Source organism: Halichoerus grypus, chromosome 1 (assembly GCF_964656455.1).
Source record: "Halichoerus grypus chromosome 1, mHalGry1.hap1.1, whole genome shotgun sequence".
NCBI classification, from domain to species: Eukaryota; Metazoa; Chordata; class Mammalia; order Carnivora; family Phocidae; genus Halichoerus; species Halichoerus grypus.
In genome coordinates this window covers 91,033,973-91,055,267 of record NC_135712.1, presented here as the reverse complement: position 1 = coordinate 91,055,267, position 21,295 = coordinate 91,033,973, and the positions used below count along the sequence as shown (strand labels likewise).

Here is a 21,295-nt window from a genome sequence, read left to right as displayed (position 1 = left end):
TTTATTCAGAGTGATATATTCCAGTGTGAGCTGTCATGTAGTGCAGAGTTTTATGCCTTTTTTTCTTGCTGGTTTGATGATATGAAAACTGTTCCTAATACAATTGAAAAGTGTTCTTGAGCTCACCAAAGTAAAGGTCTGTTCTTTTGTATCCAAGAATTTGTAAGCCAACAATTTGTGAGAGTAAGTGTAGACTGGCTCTCAAATTTTTGCATCCCCAAATTTTCCATTTCTTGTTTAGGATCTCTAAGAAGAATAACTGACCAGAGTGATAGGTATTTTTTTATGTGCTTGAAAGGAAGATATACAGCAACTTCATCACTTACAAAGGTAGTGAAAAGAGCCTCTGTCTAAGCCTTAATGGATGTCTATGAATGTATATGCAGATACAGTTTCTAGTCTGTGATGTTTGAGGGCATTTGTAAATTCAACATTCTTAAATTCAGTTGCCATGGTAGATTGGGTTGGTGGAGCATAACTGTCTTTAAAGATGACATGGATGGGCACTCTCTGCCAATGTCCAAAAGCCCCTTTTGATTTAGGACAGAACAAAGTTTAAGGAGGAAGATATATACATTTAAATTAAGACCAGGGACAGGCAAGCTCGCATAAGGAAATATGCAAATGGTGGGAATGGTGTGGTGTGTTGATATTGAGGCTAGTTAGAGGGTTTAGTTTGTGGAATTTATCTGCAGGATGAAATTTCTAATTATGTTACTTCTTTTTATCTTAATATGTGTGACATCATTTTTGGAGGTGTTTAAAATATTAGATTTCAGTGCTAAAATTAACTTTAAGAATAGACCTTCTCAAACACTTTCTGCTAGGCATCTCGTATTTTCTAGTTGAAGTTCCTCTAGAGACTAATTTGCCTTAGGTTAGATAACTATTTTGTTAGAACTTGGACTGAATCAGACCTGACTTCCAAACAAGGGCTCTTTTCCAATATGCCAAGTTGCTTCAAATTAAAAGAGGAAAAGAATAACTCAACATCTCAAAAATGAATAATCCAATTAAAAATGGGCAGAAGACATGAATAGACATTTTTCCAAAGAAGACATTACAGATGGCCAACAGACACATGAAAAGATGCTCAACATCACTTATCCTCAGGAAAATGCAAATCAAAACTACAGTGAGATATCACCTCACACCTGTCAGAATGGCTAAAATCAACAACACGAGAAGCAAAAGGTGTTGGCGAAAATGTGGAAAAAGGGGAAAACTTTTGCACTGTTGGTGGGAGTGCAAACTGGTGCAGCCACTGTAGAAAACAGTGTGGAGGTTCCTCAAAAAATTAAAAATAAAACTATTCTATGATCCAGCAATCACACTAGATACTTACTACCCAAAAATACAAAAATATTGATTCATAGGGATACATGCACCCTGATGACTATAGCAACATTATCTACAGTAGCCAAATTATGGAAACAGCCCAAGTGTCCATTGACTGATTAATGGATAAAGAAGAGGTGGCACATATATACAATGGAATATTATTCAGCCATAAAAAGAATAAAATCTTGTCATTTGCAATGACATGGATGGAACTAGAGAGTATAATGATAAGTGACATAAGTCATTCAGAGAAAGACAAATACCATATGATTTCATTTATATGTGGAATTCAAGAAACAAAACAAACAAGCAAAGGAAAAGAAAAAAGAGAGAAAGAGAGAGGCAAACCAAGAACCATACTCAACTATAGAGAATACACTGATGGTTACCAGAAGGGTAGGGGCTGGGGGTATGGGTTAAATAGGAGATGGGGATTAAAAAAATAAAGAGAAAAAGAAAATACAAGGAGAAATATGTTTTTCTTATCTTTTATTAATACAGATTAGTTAAATAATAGTATTTGTTTTCCTCCTTTTTGTATAGCAAGCATGCATGTATTGGTAAGTGGAGATTATTTTCCCAGTTTGAGGTAAATAAAATGGGGATATTAGCAAAAGGAAACAGAAAAAAATTATTTACAGTAAATCTTAACCAGTTGCACCAACACTGGATCTATTTTTTCCTAGTCTGATGTAGAAAACGCCCGTAAGTACTCAGTATTTATTTGTTTAGTGAATGAATAAATTAAATCAAACATTCCTTTGGGACCTATTATATGCCAGGCTTGCTGAATGTTATATCTAATCCTTGAGATTCAACTCCTTTCCCACTTCTCTCCAAAAGCTTTTGAAATCCTTTAATAAAAATCTTCTTCCTTTATTGTATCTATAGCTCATATTATTTGCTTATATTTTTACATCTAGCAATTCTTTTTTTAATTTAATTTTATTATTTATTTATTTATTTATTTATTTATTTTTAAATTTAATTTTATTATGTTATGTTAATCACCATACATTACATCATTAGTTTTTGATGTAGTGTTCCATGATTCATTGTTTGCGTATAACACCCAGTGCTCCATTCAATACGTGTCCTCCTTAATATCCATCACCAGGCTAACCCATTCCCCCACTCCCTCCCCTCTAAAACCCTCAGTTTGTTTCTCAGAGTCCATAGTCTCTCATGGTTCGTTCGTCTCCCCCTCCGATTTCCCCCCTTCATTTTTCCCTTCCTACTATCTTCTCTCTCTTTTTTTTAACATATAATGTATTATTTGTTTCAGAGGTACAGGTCTGTGATTCATCAGTCTTACACAATTCACAGCGACATCTAGCAAGTCTTTACAATTATTTAATTACATGACTATAAGTAACTGCTACTGTTTTGCATGTTACAGATTCCCTTAGGAAAGTTTTAAACTTATTAGCAAATTAATAAATTTTTTTGAGATTAAAATTTTGTTCAATTTTTTTTTTCCAAATAATCACAGGTCTCAAGTATAGTAGGACTAATGTAAACCTTTATTCTTTATAGTAGGTAAATTGAGCTCCAAATATTTAGCTGGAACCATATAAATTATTGAGCATTTTATATGATAAACCTAATGTTTACTGCCTAATATAGATAACACATGATATAAAGACAGAAAACTGGGAGCCAAGACACAGTAGTAAAAATATGGGAAAAATCAGGAAGCATTAAAACACTATGATGATTATTTCTCACTTTCATATTTGTGTTTTAGCAGATCTTATTCTAGTTGGTTTGAAAGGTTCATATTAAATTAAATTAAATCATCTTGAAGTACGAGGAATAAAAGGCCCCACACAGTCTTGAGAGGAGAAGATATGGAGAAGGGATTTGGCTTTTGTAGTAGATTTTCAAATATTTGAAAAAAATTTCATTTGGGAATGGGTTTCCTTTTGGTCCATGTTGTCCTCCTGGGAACCACTGGATTGAAGTTCTAAGGGAGTAGAAATCTACTTTACATGAGGAAAACAGTTTAATAATTAGCAAATTGGATGTTGTTTCTTGGAGTTAAATGAGCTCTTCATTTGGATCTATTTCAGCGGAAACTTATTGACAATTTGCTGAGAGCAGATAAGAAATGAAAAGATTTGTGTATTGTGAAGGAGATTGAACCAGTAAATTCTAAACTCTCTTTATAATTCTAAGAAATTTTGAATCTCTTCTTGAGATCTAATTGACCTTTGATATGACTTCTTGCTGCCATTTTGAATAATAAATGAGAAAAAAGATCTGCCGTTTGTTATTAGTTAGGTGTCCCAAACACTAAATATTACCCAACAAATACAACTGACCTTTGCATTTTTCCTTTATTATGTAATTGGTGTTACTTCTAGGGTATGCTTTTACAGGTCATAGATCAATAAGAATCTATGAATATACAATGTTCATATTTTAAAGGATCATGTCATTATAGCAGCATGCTTGGGAAAATAGTTCCTGGGATGTCTAAAATTTATATTGGGTTGTAAAACTGAGGTATGGGCCAAGAGTTAACAGCCTTGAATTTTGCCCTTAAAATTAGTCACAGAAAATCTACTTCATTATAAATACATTACTACTGAGTAGTATCCTTCTGATTGATATGGCCAGAGCTACCTTTTTCAGCAGTCTTTTAAGCACCAATCCTTCATTTTGGTTCTAAAAATGAGATGGGCTCCTCCTCCCTAGTTGGGACATCAATTTTTACCTGCCAATACAGTTTGATGAGCTTGCTTATATACTGTTCACTTCCTCCACAGAGCCAGAACATGTAGTCAGCAATCATGGCACTCCTAAGGAACAAGGACAATTAAAAAAAAACAAACACAAATTTATCGGGCAGAAGGAAAACCATAACAGGTAGTATACATAAATACTGAGGAAGAAGATTTTGTCATATATAAATTTGAATAGATTAATATTAAGCAAAGCCCATGCACATTTTAGACGTAGAAAGTAGGGTTGTTTTTGTCTTCTGTTGTTTTTCTTTTAATCTAAACTAAAACTCTAAAAGAAGCAATCAGCCATTTGTCTCCTAGATGTTTTTTTTCTGCTTGTACAGTGTAAGAATACTTAAAGACTATGAAGGAATGCATTGTTTTGGTTGCCCCTTATTAAGCTTCAGAGCATTTATAGAGCAACATATATTTTATGGACTCCAAAATGCCTTCAAACCTAGCATAGCCTATATAACTAACTATTGTACTGTTACTTAAGCATATCTCAGACTTTACCTGAATTGAAGATTATTCACCTCTGATTAAATTGGCCTCCTTAAGAGTAAAAATAAAAAATTTCTAATTCAACAAACACTCCCCTCCCCTAACTTCTGTGTTTAGTTGAATTGGTTTTGGTATCTAGTGTGTACAACCACTGAATTAGTCTTATTAAGCTAAGAGGATATTAAAAACTATTGTGCAATTGATATTAATTCATTGCTTAGCACCCTTTGGAAAAACAGTTTACTTTTATGACTGTTTCTGCTAGGCCTCTCTATTTCTTTTCTCCAGAGATTCCAAATCCAATTAAATGTGACTAGAAGTAATTCCAAATTGTCACGTTAGCCAATTAAACATATAATAATCCTGTGTACCTAATCAGTGGTACCAAAAGTTTATTTATTTAAGTAGGGCTATCACGGTGTACCCCTGGATGTTTTTCTTATCTTTGCCTGCAGATATGTGTTGTTTCTTGACACCAGTGTAAATTGAATTAGAAAATTTCCTTCCCTAAATATAGGTTGTCTAAGGCACGGCAGCTAAAAACTTACTATGGTACTCTGTCGGAAGAATTAGAATGTTTAGTTCTTGTTCAGGACTGACAGAAATTAGGACTTTAAAAAATAACAATGAAAAAAAAATACCATCATTTGGAGGGTTATTCAGCTCAATTTATTTTTTTACACATGTGGTATTGGAAAGGAGCTATCCACTGACATTGAAAATAAATGACAATAATTTAGGAATAACTAATCTTTTAAGAATCCTTTTATATTTTCCAAAGCCCTAGTTTACTGATAAAATAAAGTGAGCTAGGAAGTTTTGATGTTGTGTGAATATGTAAAAAGTAGAAAAAAGTTATAAAAATTACAGACGAGAGGGGGCAAAAGTGAATTTCAAAATTTGCATTTGATAGAAACACTTGGAAAAATTTTCCTCTCATGACTACCTAAAAAGGAAGTCTACTTAAGTACCTGTCACCTAATAGAAATCCATTTAATAAATTCTGAATTTAGGAAATCAATGAAAAATGTAAAAAATCTCACTCTCAAAGACAGCACACACGTATTTATAGAAGTTGGGTACTCTTAGGTGACGACTTGATTCTGCACTCTGATTCCTCCTTCCGTTACCATTTGGAAGTGTAGATATGGCTCAACAAACATTGTTTAATGAGGAGACCAGCCATTAGTTAAACCAGGGGTGGGTAAAATTTTCCTGTAAAGGGTCAGATAGTAAATATTTTAGGCTTTGTGGGCCATGTGGTAACTTTGCCTTATGGGAGGACCTATGGACAATAAGTAAACAAATGAGTGAGGTTGTGTTCCATAGACTTTATTTCCAAAAATATATGGTATGCTGGATTTGGTATAGTTCGTCTAACTCTAAGATAAATTAGGAGGTTGAACAACAGGTGACAAGAATTGATATAATTGTCAGTCAGCAGTTAGGCACCAGCTTCTATATGTTCTGGCCACAGGCTCCCTTAAAGATTTCAGTCTTCAGTTTTCTCTTTAGGGACAACGTATACACTGTACTAAGATTACTGTGCAGAGTTCAAGAAAGAAACTTTACAACTTTGAAACATGCAAAAAATGTAAACGATAATCCTGGATGGTAGGCACAGAGGCTTGAGTTAAGTAAAAGCTAAATTGATAGTTCCTATCATGTTAATGATCATCATTCTTAGATTGGAACAATTGGGAGGGAAAAAGAGAGATCATGACAGTGGGTTTCTAGAGCTTTCCCGCATTTTTAATGCTTTTGGTGATTTGGTTTTGAGTTCACCATTGTAAAATTAAAAGTTTCAGTATTTTTATTAATGCTTTCCAAAAGTTGCTCTTTCTGTAATGATGTGTTGTCAAATTGATTTTATTATGCCTGGGGGCTCAAGTCTTTTTCCAAAGGAACATATCTCTAAATTTATATATTGAAACAAGTGAAGAATTAAGATTCATTGAAATTTATTACCTGACCTCAGCGAAGCACAATTACTATAATAGTAAAAAGATACTAGTATTAAATAACAAAGAATGGTTTCAGAAAGCTACATGTTTGCTAATATACTTTTCATAAGTATAACTTGTTTCTCTTAATGTTAGAACACAATTTATATTGTAGTTGCTTCAACCCCATTTTCTTCCCAGTGGAGGTGGCAGTTATGTTTTCACTACCCACCTTCCTTTGTCTGGTTCCCTATCATAACTCTGCCCTACAGCTTAGCCTTTATAAATCAGTATAAAATTCAGTGCAAGAACATGAAAAGAGCATGGAAATAACATTATACCATGCAGTATTTGTGAGGCAAGACACAGGGGTTTTTCATCTTGTTGAATTTATAAAGGGCAAAGATAATTAATTAATCAACTCAGAGCATCTACAAGGAGTCCAGTACCTTGTGGGATCCTGGTTCTGGCAGACTCACCTGATGAATCGAATGTAAAGAGCAACCATCATTCTTCCTACTTTCCTTTAGGTATCTCTGTTTACCTTTAGACCAGTCTCCTGGAGGCTAGTCAGTGTGATTCAATGTTGCTTCTAAATGTCTTTGTTTCATTGTCAGTATTGTATTCAACATACTTTTACTAATCTACTGAATACTGTAGCTGCACTGGAACTGGAGGATCATTTTAGCCAACCCCTTTTAAGTCACAGAGGGTGGCTTCATATCTGTCCCTTTTGAGCCTTTACTAGTGCTAAGCACCAGGTTAAGCATTTTACATAGCAGAGTATAAGCCTGATCGACCCCCCACCCCACACTTCGGCATCAGATCTCATCCCACCCATGGAACTGCTCCAGTAATTCATTCTCTCTCTCTCTCATTTATTTTCTTTTCCCTTTTTCATTTTTTTCCTTTTCTCCTGGAGCTTTTCTACCAGCACACAGAAATGCTGTTGTTTCTGCCATCTTAAAACAAAACACCTCCAAAGCCTCTCTTGATCTGCTTCCCTTCCAGTTATCATTTTCTTTCCTTCTACACAAACAACAAGCAACAACAACAAACCCACAGAAACTCCTTGAAAAAGCTGTGTGTGCTCCCTATCTCTAATTTCTCTCTTCCTTCTCTCTCCTAAACTCACTCCAGCAAGGCTCCCATTCCTACTACTTCACTGAAACTTATCTTGTCAATGCTACTAATGGTGTCCATGCCGCTAAAACAAACAATGGTTCAATTCTCAGTCTTCATTTTGCATGCACTCTCAGGTGCACGTGAGGCAACTGCTTGTTCCCTCTTCCAGTATATACTTTCCCACTTGGGTCCCACAACTCTGCTCTTTCCAGTTTCCCTCAATCTTACTGGTTGCTCTTTTCAGCCTCCTTTTCTGGTATCTTCTCCTCTCCCTGAATTCCTACCACATGGGCACAATGTTTGGGCCCCTTCTCTTTCTTTCTATATGCAATTCCTTGGTGATCTCACCAGTTTCGTGGTTTTAAATACAGTCTATGGATTGACAACCCTTACATTTATATCCTGAACTTAAACCTCTTTTTGGATCCTGAGACTTGTAGAAATTGTCTTCTTCACATCTCGACTTGGATACCCAGTAGGTATTCCGGACTTAATATTTCTATACCCGAGAATCTAACCCTCCTTACTCTCCCTCCATCCAGTTTCTCAGGCAAAAAAATTAAAATTAGTGCTCCTGAGCAGGTCACTACTGTGCTTAAAACTGCAAAGGCTCCTTATTTCGCTCAGAGTAAACACCAGTTTTTAAAATGGCGTTTGAACCCCCTGTCATCTGGTCTCTGATCTCATTTCTGATTTACTCTGCTCCAGAAAAGCTGTTTACTCTGCTGTGGCTCAAAAAGAACAGGTACACTATTGCCTCTGGGATTTTGCTTTTGACAGTCCCTGTTCCGGGATGTTCTTTCTCTAGATACCCCCTGACCTCCTTGTTCATCTACTTTAGGTCTTTATCAGATGTTATTTTCTCAGTGAGAACTACCCTGACCACATTCCAATACTATCCATACCAAAGCCTAAAATATTTACTCTCTGGGTCTTTCCTGGAAGGCAAGCTTCCTGAAGGCCAGGAGTTTTGTCTGTTTTATTCACTGCTCTATCCCCAGTGCCTAGAACAGTCTTGGTGTGGTGGTCACACAAGAAATATTTGTTGAATTAATGACTACTCATTATCTAATTTTTTAAAGTCAAAAAAATTTAAATTCTTGTTACAAAAACCTGAGGGCTATAGAGTTATGTAACTTACTAGGATTCTGCCAGAAGGAGTCTGGCCTGGATTACCTCACTGCTCATATTTAACAATGTTTTTGTTCTGGAAGTGGCATGGGAATGGAGTGACAGCGTGGGCTTGCCCAATGTAGAATCCAACATTTAGCTCACAGGAGAGTTTAATAAATGCTAATGGATGCTGATGTATTTTTTTAATGTAAATTAAAGAGGAAAGGTACCAGGAAGCACATTAGCCTATTATGTTGTATCTAAAATTATTTTTTAACGTGACGTCTTCAGTCATGTGTCAATAACTATGGTTTCCCTGCAAGCCTACTGTACTCTTCTTTGATATGATATTTGAGTTCATTTTAGAAAGTGTTTCTGAAGTCACATTTAATTTACTTAATACATCTGTTAAATGTAAAAGGGTCAAAATCTGGCTTTTAAATATATATGTATCTAAAATACAAGATTTTTGTGTCATAACTCAGCTTATCGTGAATCAAATCCCATTTCTACAGAACAGCATATACACAATATAAGAATTTGAACATGTTATTATTAATAACTAGATACGTAACAGTTCTGCTTACCAAATTAATACCATACAAGGATCACAATGTTTAAGCATTTTCATGCCAGGTGATTTTACAGATTGAATATTTCTAAACAGACTGTGCAGTTCTAAGGTTATGAGAGTATACTATTGGCAATTCTCAAGACCTATGTTCATATTCACAATCTTTACATTTCTACTCAGCGTGGCCACTTGGTGGTGTAAAACAGTAAGATATGGGTAAACAAAAGAAAATCACAGCACACAATCAGCTGTGTGTTCTCATAGGGCTCCCTGGCTGGGACCTTGAAAAGTCATTCGTTCATCACCTTGCCTTTAGGCAGGATCACACTTAAACCTTTCAAATGAGACTGATGAGAATCTATTCTGTTTTAAAGACCTCCACAGAAGGACATTGCTCTGCTTTCCTCATTGATTCCTTAGTTTCACAGCCATTAATAGCATCTTCTGCAGCTTTAGTCTGCTGGTTTCAGTTCTTTCTCCAGGGTTAATGTAACCTAACTAGACCTTATCCTCTGGATAGCAGTTCTACATATCCTCACAAAAATTTATTAATCTCTCTTCCCTAGATTAATTAATTAACCCCAGTTGCCTTAATTTTCTCCATGGGTCCTCCTTGCTTGACATTAGTCAGTTTCATGATTGTCTTTTCAAGTTCTTTAAGTTCCTCCTTTTCTTTCTCCTACACTCGGAAATTGACCTCTCTCAAGAGTCTAAGGATAATCTTACGGTGTATGTATGTAGCTATTTCATTTATGTAACTGGTATAGATACTTCTTGGAAGTGTGTCTATTAGATAGTTCTAACTACAGAATCCTTCCCTATTATCAACATACTTAGGAGGTTGTTTCCTTTCTCCCGTACTGAAAAAAGCTAAAGAACATATGTATAGGCATGTTGTTAATTTAGATTGATTAGATTGATTATTATTGATTAAAGTGTATACTCCTTTTGAATACAAATATACACTAATATTGAAGAGATTATATTCCGATCAGGAGGAGAATCAAACTATCAAATCCACTCAAGCAAACACCCCCCACCCCCAACATGAAGCTTCTTATTGCAGTCTCACATATTTTCCACACAGCAATCAGCCACAGTGATCTTTAAAAACTATGTAAATAAAAATTACCTCAAACAGAATGCAAACTCCTTCTGTGGTCTACTACTCTTGTGATAGGCTGCCCTTGTTTTCCTCTTTAACACGTATTCTGTCACCTTCTAGTCAAGTGTGGCTTATTCGGTTGCTCAAAGCAAATATGAATTTTCCTGCCTTGGGGTATTTGCATATTAGGTGCTTCCTACCTGGAATCTATTCCTTCCATTTTTTACCTGGCTGCTTCTTTTCAAGATTTGGACCTTTTGGCTTTAGCTTAAACATTGGTGACCTCTTCAGTGAGGCCTTCTCTGACCACTTTCTGTAAATAAGTTCTGCCTTATCATCCCTCAACCAGAACCTTCTTTTTCCTGCATAAGTCTCATGTTTTGTAATTACTGGTTAGTTTACCTATTACCTTCTTTTCCTAGGCTTGTACTGCCCAATATGGTAGCCACCACCCATATGTGGCTATTTGTATTTAAAAGAATTAAAATTTAAATTTAAAATCCAGTTTTCAGGTACATAAGGCACATTTCAGGTGTTCAATAGTCACACGTGGCTAGTGGCTACTATGCTGACTGGCCCAGAACATCTCCATCAACACTGGTAGTTTAGTGGCAACACTGCTCTGGACTGTAAGCTATAAGGCCCACCATTACAGTGCCTCATACAACACCTGGTAAATAGCAGGTGCTTGTGATGGTTGATCTTACGTGTCAACTGAGCCATAGGGGCCCAGATGTTTGATTCAACATGATGTCTGTGAGAGTGTGTCTGGGTGAGATTAACATGAATCTGTACACTGAGTAAAGCAGATTGTCCTCCCTGATGTGCATGTGGCTTATCGAATTCACTGAAGGCCAGAATAGAACAAAAAGTCTGATAAGGGAGAATTTGCTTTCTGATTGTTGTTGATTTGGGACATCAGTCTTCTCCTGCCTTGAATTGGAATTTACACCAACACTTCCCCAGGTTCTCAGGCTTTTGGCTTCAGACTGGAACCAAACCTCTGGCTCTCCTGAATCTCCAGCTGCCAAACTACAGATTTCAGGCTCCAAAATTGCATGAGCCAATTCCATATATTTATACCTCCCATTGGTTCTGTTTCTCTGGAGAACCTTGACTAATACAGGGCTTAAATAACTTATATCTGCTTTTGTTTGCACTTTGCTCTGGTTATCCTTTTCCCCACTCCACTACCCCTAGTCATTTGGTTTTCATCAGGAGGCTCAGCCCTTATAGTGTTCTGAGTTCACGTATTTCAGTGGTTGATGAGCATTGAAGAAGTTATACTTTGGTCTCTCTACCTTTGTAACAAGTCTGCCTGTGTGCCTAATTGTCTAGTTCTAATAGCTGAGAGTTATCCCTGACACCAAATCTCTACTTTTTGCAGACCAAATCTAGTTAATGTGTTGCTGCCTTGACTGTAACTCCAGATTTTGATTATACTGGGGTTCTAGCCATGCTTGCTCCTGCAAGATTGCCCAGCAATGGATAGTAGTTTTTTTTTAAGTTCCCTGCCTGCCTCTAGCATGGAATTTCAAATATTGCCTGTCTCTAGATTCTCAGTTGATAACAACAAAAAACAATAAGAGTATTACTATTACTATTTATAACAACAACCAATATTTATTGGTGCTTACCATACATATATTAAGTGCTTTTACATCTCATTTAATTCTTTTTTTTTTTTTTTAAAGATTTTATTTGACAGAAAGAGACACAGCGAGAGAGGGAACACAAGCAGGGGCGTGGGAGAGGGAGAAGCAGGCTTCCCGCGGAGGAGAGAGCCCGATGCGGGGCTCGATCCCAGGACCCTGGGATCATGACCTGAGCAGAAGGCAGACGCTTAATGACTGAGCCACCCAGGCGCCCCTAATTCTTGAAACCAAGAACCTCACTTTCCTCATTTCATTTGAGGAAATGAGGAAATGAGTTTCCTTAAACTGAGGAGGTTAATTTCCAAAAAGTTGTCAGCAGAGTCAGGATTCAACCAGATATATTTGTTATCAAATGTTGGTCTCTTAACCATGGTTCTGTACTACTTCTGTGCTGCCATTCTTTTTCTGTGCATCTTTTACAAGACTCTATTTTCTTTTGTTGGACTTCCCTGATGCTAACTCCTTGCCAACCTGTTGACCACTGGTACAATCTCTAAAAACCATATTCCTGTGGTTAAATGTGTGTGGTGGGCGTGGTTATTATTGCCTATTAATGCCTAGTCCTCCTCCCCTATTGCCATCCCATGCTTGTCTCACTAGCAGTCATGTCTTGGTGTTAGTTCTGGCTTATTAATCTGACACAGTCAACTTTCCTTTCCTGGCCATGTCAAGAGATGCGTCGTTACTTCTATAGAAAATATATATCTGGTTGAAGAGGTCTAGATGGATGGAATTCATCTCAGATTATACATGAAGATTTGATATTGATTTTGATTTTTTTGACCCAAATATGGTTATAAATATTATCAGCAAATATTTATTATGTTTATTACAATAGGTGAGGCTGGGAGTCATGGTAACATGGAAATGTATGAAGACATGATATTGACCTTTATGAGATGCCAAATTAACTACTGATAAAACAATATCTGAAAAGAGTAATCAAAATATAAGGCAGTTTTATATCCATAAAGAACTATGCAAATGTTAAGTACGTAATGTTAACTAAGAAGTACAGAGCAGAAAAGGGGAAATGATTACTCTTGGCTGTAATGGGCTGGCTCAGCCCTGAGACCTGAAGAATGGCTAGCACTATTTTAAAGTGATGATGAAGAAAAGGGAGGTTTTGTTTTTGTTTTGTGTGTGTTTGTTTTTTGTTTTCCAGAGACGTATCACATGCAGGGCTTTGAAGGTAGAAAGTATAATATAGGATCTGGGGAGAAACAGAGGGTCTGTGTAAAAGAAGAAAGGGAAGAAAGACCAGAAAATTATGTTTAGGACAGGTTATGGTAGGCCTTGAATTCCAGGCAGATGAATTTGAATTTTTGTCTTATAGACGTTGGAGAATAACTGAAGGATTTTTGGCAGGGAGAATAACATGAAAACTTCTAGTTCAAAAACCTCAGTCATTGCTGGTTTTCGATTCTATGATGGGGAGGAATCTTATCCAGCCAAGACCTCTCAGACTTGTGTTTAGCGGGGACAATGACAACCTGTGGCCATATTGGGAGCATTCCTGGGGTGTCTTCTTTTATATGGGTTTAAAAGCAGTGTCCTTTGACATCTGGACCTACTTACTTTCCAGGATGAAGAAGATGGTCTGGGGAACCAGGGTCCTGATAGGGCCACATGGATACAGAAAGGGGTCTGAGTACATGTTTTTATTAGATTCATATTTTCATACTTCATGAATTCTTTATTCTACAAAGATGGAGATTCTAAGATGAGTATGCAAACATACACAGATAATCATATCACAATGAGTGAAGTGGAATAATTGATAGATACACTAATGCAGTTGAGAGGGTTGGTGTGTTAGGGAGGGGGACCTCGAGGAGATGAAAGTCTGTGTCAGCCTAAAATGCTGAGCAGGAGTTAGCCAATCAAAGGGAGAGTGGGACTGAGAAGGGTATCCTAGGCATAGGGTACAACTTGAACACAGGTTCGGAAGTTAGAAGTAGGAGGATGAGTGGGAACCCCCCAACAGGATCAGCTTTCTGAGTTTAGAGCAGGCAAAGAAGGCATGGAGAAGGCACAAGGGAGCATGGATTTTATCCTGTGGATTTTAAATACAGAACGACACGGAGAGTTCTATGGTTTAGACAGAGAATCTTGGCAACTCTGTAAACGACGCATTTGAGGGTGAGAAGACTGGACGCGGGAGGTCACTGTAAGAGTTCTGAGAGACAATGGATGAGCCTTAACTAAGCAGCGACTGCGGGCAAATGGGAAATTGAAATATTGGCACCATTCTTTAGGAAAAAGTCAAATGACAAAGGCAAGTGAGAAGGAATTTGAGTCCTTAAATAAGGTGATACTCCAGGCCCTGTGGAGACCTGGTGTCAGACACTGGGGGCTGTTCCCATAGAGGCATATCCTATTAATCTTGTGAGAAAAAAAAACCTAAAGATGAATGCTTTCCTTTTCCAGATGAATGGAAAGTATCTGATTCTCAAGAAAATCATAAATAATGATAAAACAATAATGGGCTTGGCCTGAAGCCAGCAGTATAACTCTTGGGTAGAGACTGACTGGTATCACAAACTGGCATCAACTTAAGTAATGTGCTGCCCTGACTCCCTGAAAAGCGTTGATGGAGCCCGATAAACCTGAGAAGTTTTCTTGGTGCTCATTCTTAAAGGTTTCCTTCTGGAGCATTCCTCTAGGGAATGTTCCTGCCTGTGAGCTGTCTCCTGTCTCACCATTATCCCAGGTCACTCTCCCTTGACCAAGAAGAATTGAACCCCCATCCTTGGAACATTTCTTCACCAGCAGAGGGCGCCCTCACCTTTAGGTATTTGTGAAAATTCAGAACGCGTTTCTCTAAACTTGAATAGAATTACAAAGTTTTATCCAACTTTTTGTGGGATCAAAGCAAGGGACAGAATTAGGAAAAAACAAGGCATGTCATCTTAGGTCATCCTGAAAAGGGGCAAAAGCTAGAGGAGAGCCTGGCTATACAAAACCAGGCAATCCTGAATCTAATTTTGCTTTCAGTAGTTCACACCAGCAGTTTCTGAAGCCAATATAAAATGTAAAACAGTTGGAAAGAAGAGTATACAGAGCAGAAAATAAACCCATTCACAGCAGAGGAACAGCTTTCAGCGAAAGTAGCCAGAACTAACTCTTGTTAGTCCCAAGAAGTAAGGAAAAAGTACAGTCTTACTGTTTGCCATTCTATCTCTCCATCTCTGCTTGGGTAGGAAAGAGTCTCAGAATATATAGAGATTTTACAGTCTGATAAACCATCCTGATTATTTAGCATATTGTGTAACTGAACTGCAATCATAAACTCTGCTGCCTATTTCTTGAGAGCCAGAGACCTACAGGTGAAGATGGAGAAAGTGAGGAAAAGAGTGATTAGCAGGCATATGCAGATTTCAGAATGGTAGGGTGATTTTTTGGAACGTGTAATTTCGATTTCCCAATTGAACCAAAGTATACATACACTCCAGTGAGGTTTTCGAGGCAGCCTATAGACACCCATTTAATGGGTGTCCTATAGACACCATTGAAATGATATATATTTAACAGTTATGCAATATTTTATTAATAAAATAAAACAAATAAAAGAGTAAAGTAACTTAATATATCTGAATTTTTAATTTTTTTTTTATTTTTAAAGATTTTATTTATTCATTTGAGAGAGAAAGCACAAGCAAGGGGAGCAGCAGAAGCAGATTCCCTGCTGAGCAGGGAGCCCAACATGGGCCTCGATCCCAGGACCCTGAGATCATGACCTGAGCTGAAGACAGTCGCTTAACCGACTGAGCCACCCAGGTGCCCCAACACATCTGAATTTTTAACTGAATAGAAGTAGGTTTCATTTTCAGTGTTTCTCAATAGTGGTCACTCTTGGCAATCTTAGGTGGTTACATTTTGTGTTGTGTGGGTCTGTCCTGCGCACTGCAGGAGGCTCAGTATCTCCAGGCATCCCATTCTACATGCCAATACTGCTGGCCAGTTACTTTGACAACCCACACACCCTCACCCACTTCCCATGACATGGAGAGGGTCTGAAAACCACTCAGACAGGTTTATTGAGATTCTGAAAGGGAATCATAGGTACTTCAAAGGTTGATGGGACAGATTTTAAAGTTTTGTTTTTTTTTTAGGTTGACTTTTATTTACTTCACAATATTTCTTAGCTGAGACCATAGTATCAAGAGCATTTTCCTTATCAGTCTTGAGCAGGATAACAAAAAAGACAAGCCAAAAGATGACTGCTGGAAATTTCTATTCAGTTAAAAATCCAGGTATATTAAATCACTTTACTCCTTTGTTTGCTTTTATTTTACTAGTAAAACATTACATAATTGTTAAATGTACATCACTTTAGTAAACTGTAGTTTAAATGGGTGTCTGTAGGCTGCCTTGAAAACCTTACCACGGTGTCTGTATACTTTGGTTCTAATGGAAAATGGATTCCAATGTTGGAAGAGTATGTATATCTTAGAAAAGTTCCCTGAGTTGTAATAATCTAAGCACCAGGTAGGGAGAAAGAAAAGGAAAGGTGGGGGAGCATTGTTTGCATAATGCTATGTAAAGGTTGAACCCAGGCCATGGAGCCATCTACTTACTCTTTTATAACTTGCTTGACCTTGGACAAGTCCCTTAATCCTAACAATCTATGGTCCATCTCTAGAATGGAGATTATTTTAATAATACCTATATTCTGGAGTTGTGTGTGTGTGTGCACATAATAATATATGTAACACCATTTGAAATCTATGAAATAATCTACAAATGTCAGGTTCATAACCTTATTATTAACATTACTGTTGTCAACCTGAGGGCGAATGTGGGGGATGGTGAGGGTCAGAAGTTGAGTCAGATGCTCCCAACTCAGGCAAGCTTGGTTCCTGTACTGAAAGGATAGGAGTGGTGTGAGAGAAAGTCAGGATAAGTTGGATGTAAGCAGGAAGAGAGGCATAGTATACCTGGGGAATGTCCTCAAAATAATATGGTCAAAATTGTGACATGGGATACTTGACACTTAAATGGATCTTTAAAACAATTTATATGTAGCATTCTCAATTTAATTCAAATAGGAAAAGCACCACAACAAAACACCATCACCACCGCCACCACTAACAACAAAACCTTTTTGTGAAAATCCCATGAAGATAGAATAAAGAGTCTATTCTCCAAATGTTAACAGCTCATTGGTGGAGGGCTGGCTCAATCTTCCAAGACAGCAGAGGGCAGTAAAAATAACATATAAGCATTTGCTGATTTTGTGAGTGATATATATTCAAGGGTGGACATTTGGCAAAATTATGATGTGTTCAGATTTGCTTTTCACACTTTTCTAGACCCCTTTAAATAGTCCATGCTCTGTTGTGGCATTTCTTCTTATTTTCCAGTGTAGTCTGTCTGTGTTCTGGCCACTGAAGATCCTCAACAGTAAAACCCACCTTCACCTGGCCTCAACTCACCATTACAGGATTCACCTTCTCCCTTTCTCAATATTCCTTAATTCAAGCATATCCATTCTGCTTCTCATCTAGAGATAAATAGGCTACTTGTAAGGCATCAAAAAATCCTCTGCCTCCAAAATGTTTCTTTCAATGACTTGAAGTATCAAAAATGACAACTTAGTCTCTTCTTTAGGTCGAAGGATTAAATGGCATTGCACGTTTATGTTTTCTCTGAAGGTGAAGGTGTTATTCATTAATAACTTGTAATAAGTTATTTTCATCAGATTAATAGAAAGGCAATACAGCATAAGGATTAAGAATTCAGAGACGGGAGTTAGATTGCCTTTATCTGAACCCCAGTGCTGTCGTTTGCTATCTGTATGACTTTGGACAAGTTACTTAACCTCTCTGTGCCTCAGTTTCCTTATATTACCATACAGATAATAATAGCTGCCAACCTCACAAGATTGTCAGAAGGATTAAATGTTCTAATTTATGTAACGCACCCAGAACAACAGAGCACATGAGTACTTGGGAAGCACTCAATAAGTGTTAGCTTGCAAATTATTATTCTGCCCAGGCATTAACACTGATATTTAGGGAAACGAAATACACATTGCTTCATTGGGAAGCTTGTATCCAAACAGGCTTGTTTAGACTGCTTCAAAAGTGTATTGATTTTCTAGGTTGTTATTAAAGTTTTTTTCTTGAACTTAAAAGACTTAAAAGCTTGTAGCTCATATAGGTAGCGTAGTTTTGTGAGCCTACAGTGAGAATGCCAGTCTCTTGGTTCAGCCTTCTTGATCCCTTGTTATACTTAAATATTCTTGTATTTCACCCTGCCATACATTTTGCTTGTAAGCCTTCCTTTAGAGCCCTTTAACTGTCCCTTGTAGATTAGCTATTGGTATTCTTTAAAAGCATCTCTGATACAGTGTAATTTTGTGGAGGGCAGGGATCATGTCTCATTCATTGTTATGAATTCACCAGAAACTTGCAAAGTCTAGGCACTTGTTACATGATCATTGAATGAATAACTGAAAGATCCATAAGGACAGAGACTTTTGAAGGTTCACTCATCGCTGTATCCACAAGCACTAAAACAGTGACTGGCACATAGTAGGCCATCGATAAATATTTGCTGATGATTTTGTTAAATGAAGGAAGGCACAGATGTGCTGTTGAAGTTAAAATAGGATTCTGCATACGAAACCAAATTTTCCACTGAATTGAGATCTATTCCTCCAGAAAAAAATAGTACATTGGGAAAGCAAACTATGGTACATAGAGTAGGACATTTGTTTCTTCCTTTGCTATTTCTCTGCGGGTAGGGGAGGGCAGTGATAGTTGTTACCCATTAGCTCTATTTTGTCTCTAGCCATAGCTACTACCTCATTCATTCATGCATTCATTTAACCAAAAGCTATTGACCATTTGGTTCATGAAGGACACTGTGGCTGATGATGGGTAACAGGAGGCAGGAAGGATACACAAAGTTGTTGGTCATGGCATTTATGTTTGAGTAGCTGAAATAAAGTGCAGTGTTCTTGACCATTGTGAATAAAGTGTGACGATCTCACACAATCTACTTCTAAGAGAAACTGCCTTGCCTATGACTCCTGATGAAGGAGCTGGTTCTGGGGATCCTGATCCTCTTTTCTGTCTCGATCAGGAGGTGTAGTCAAATTTTACAGACTGATGCTATCGCTCTGACCAAACATCTTGGCTGAAACATGCATAACGAGCCATCACAGATATATAAGAAGTAGAACATTCAAAAAAGAAACACTGAGTAGCAAGAGACACCCTCAAGATAGCGCTTTTTTCCTTTTTTTCTATTTATTTATTTATTCATTTATTTATATTAGTCACCATACAGTACTTCATTAGTTTTTTATTTATTTTTGTTTATTTTCTTATTATTATGTTATGTTAATCATCATACATTACATCATTAGTTTTTGATGTAGTGTTCCATGATTCATTGTTTATGTGTAACACCCAGGGCTCCATGCAGAATGTGCCCTCTTTAATACCCATCACCAGGCTAACCCATCCTCCCACCCCCCTCCCCTCTAGTACCCTCAGTTTGTTTTTCAGAGCCCAGAGTCTCTCATGGTTCGTCTCCCCCTCCGATTTCCCCCCTTCATTCTTCCCCTCCTGCTATCTTCTTCTTCTTCTTTTTTTTTTAAACATATAATGCATTATTTGTTTCAGAGGTACAGGTCTGTGATTCAACAGTCTTACACAATTCACAGCGATCACCACAGCACATACCCTCCCCGATGTCTATCACCCAGCCACCCCATCCCTCCCACCCCCCACCACTCCAGCAACCCTCAGTTTGTTTCCTGAGATTAAGAATTCCTCATATCAGTGAGATCATATGATACATGTCTTTCTCTGATTGACTTATTTCGCTCAGCATAATACCTTCCAGTTCCATCCACGTTGTTGCAAATGGCAAGATTTCATTCCTTTTGATGGCTGCATAATATTCCATTGTATATATATACACCACATCTTTTTTTTTTTTAAAGATTTTATTTATTTATTTGACAGAGAGAGAGAGATAGTGAGAGCAGGAACACACGCAGGGGGAGTGGGAGAGGGAGAAGCAGGCTTCCCGCTGAGCAGGGAGCCCAATGCAGGGCTCGATCCCAGGACCCCGGGATCATGACCTGAGCCGAAGGCAGACGCTTAATGACTGAGCCACCCAGGTGCCCCTATATACCATATCTTTATCCATTCATCTCTCGATGGATATCTTGGCTCTTTCCACAGTTTGGCTATTGTGGACATTGCTGCTATAAACATCGGTGTGCACGTACCCCTTTTTGTATCTTCCCGACATTTGTATCTTTAGTTTTTGATGTAGTGTTCCATGATTCATTGTTTGTGGATAACACTCAGTGCTCCTTTCAATATGTGCCCTCCTTAATACCCCCCCACCCCCCACCCCTCTGAAACCCTCAGTTTGTTTCCGGGAGTCCATAGTCTCTCATGGTTCATCTCCCGCTCTGATTTCCCTGCCACTTCATTTTTCCCTTCCTTTTCCTAATGTATTCCATGCTATTCCTTATGTTCCACATATATGTGAAACCATATGATAATTGTCTTTCTCTGCTTGGCTTATTTCACTTAGCATAATCCCCTCCAGTTCCATCCATGTCAATGCAAATGGTGGGTATTCATCCTTTCTGATGGCTGAGTAATATTCCATTGTATATATGGACCACATCTTCTTATTCATTCGTCTGTTGAAGGGTATCTCGGGCTCCTTCCACAGTTTGGCTATTGTGGACATTGCTGCTATGAACATTGGGGTACATGTGCCCCTTCTTTTCACTACATCTCTATCTTTGCGGTAAGTACCCAGTAGTGCAATTGCTGGGTCATAGGGTAGCTCTATAACACCTTGATAACACTTTATGCATATATCTGCTAGGGTTGTTCTGCTTAGGAGAAGACCTCAGGGAAGAGTGGTCAGCACTGTGATGCCCACACTCTTGACCATACATGTAGGTTTTCTCAAGACATTCCTCGTCTATTCCTATTGTCCTAAGGTCATTATTGGGGCCCCTTTCACTACCAAAATTGTCATGGTTTAGAAGATAAATGGTGTGGTTTCTTATTGTTTTCTCACAGAAGATCTTTTAGAGCATGCATGCATGTTGCACGGTCATCCTCCTTGGTTCAATATACATGGTTAATACTCTGTAAAGAGAATTGTTTATCTTATCTCTAGTACGATTATAAGCTTTTGAAGAGCAGGAATCTCATTTT

General features: G+C 37.7%; 1 protein-coding gene across 1 annotated transcript in view; it reads right to left on the bottom strand.

Moving 5' to 3' along the window:
• Positions 1–21,295, bottom strand: part of SPATA16 (spermatogenesis associated 16) — a 227,036-nt gene that overhangs the window by 77,188 nt on the left and 128,553 nt on the right. Inside the window, exon 5 of the mRNA XM_036075653.2 lies at positions 4,061–4,145. Within this exon, the coding sequence (XP_035931546.1) occupies positions 4,061–4,145 (85 nt within the window). The remainder of the gene's footprint in view (positions 1–4,060; positions 4,146–21,295) is intronic.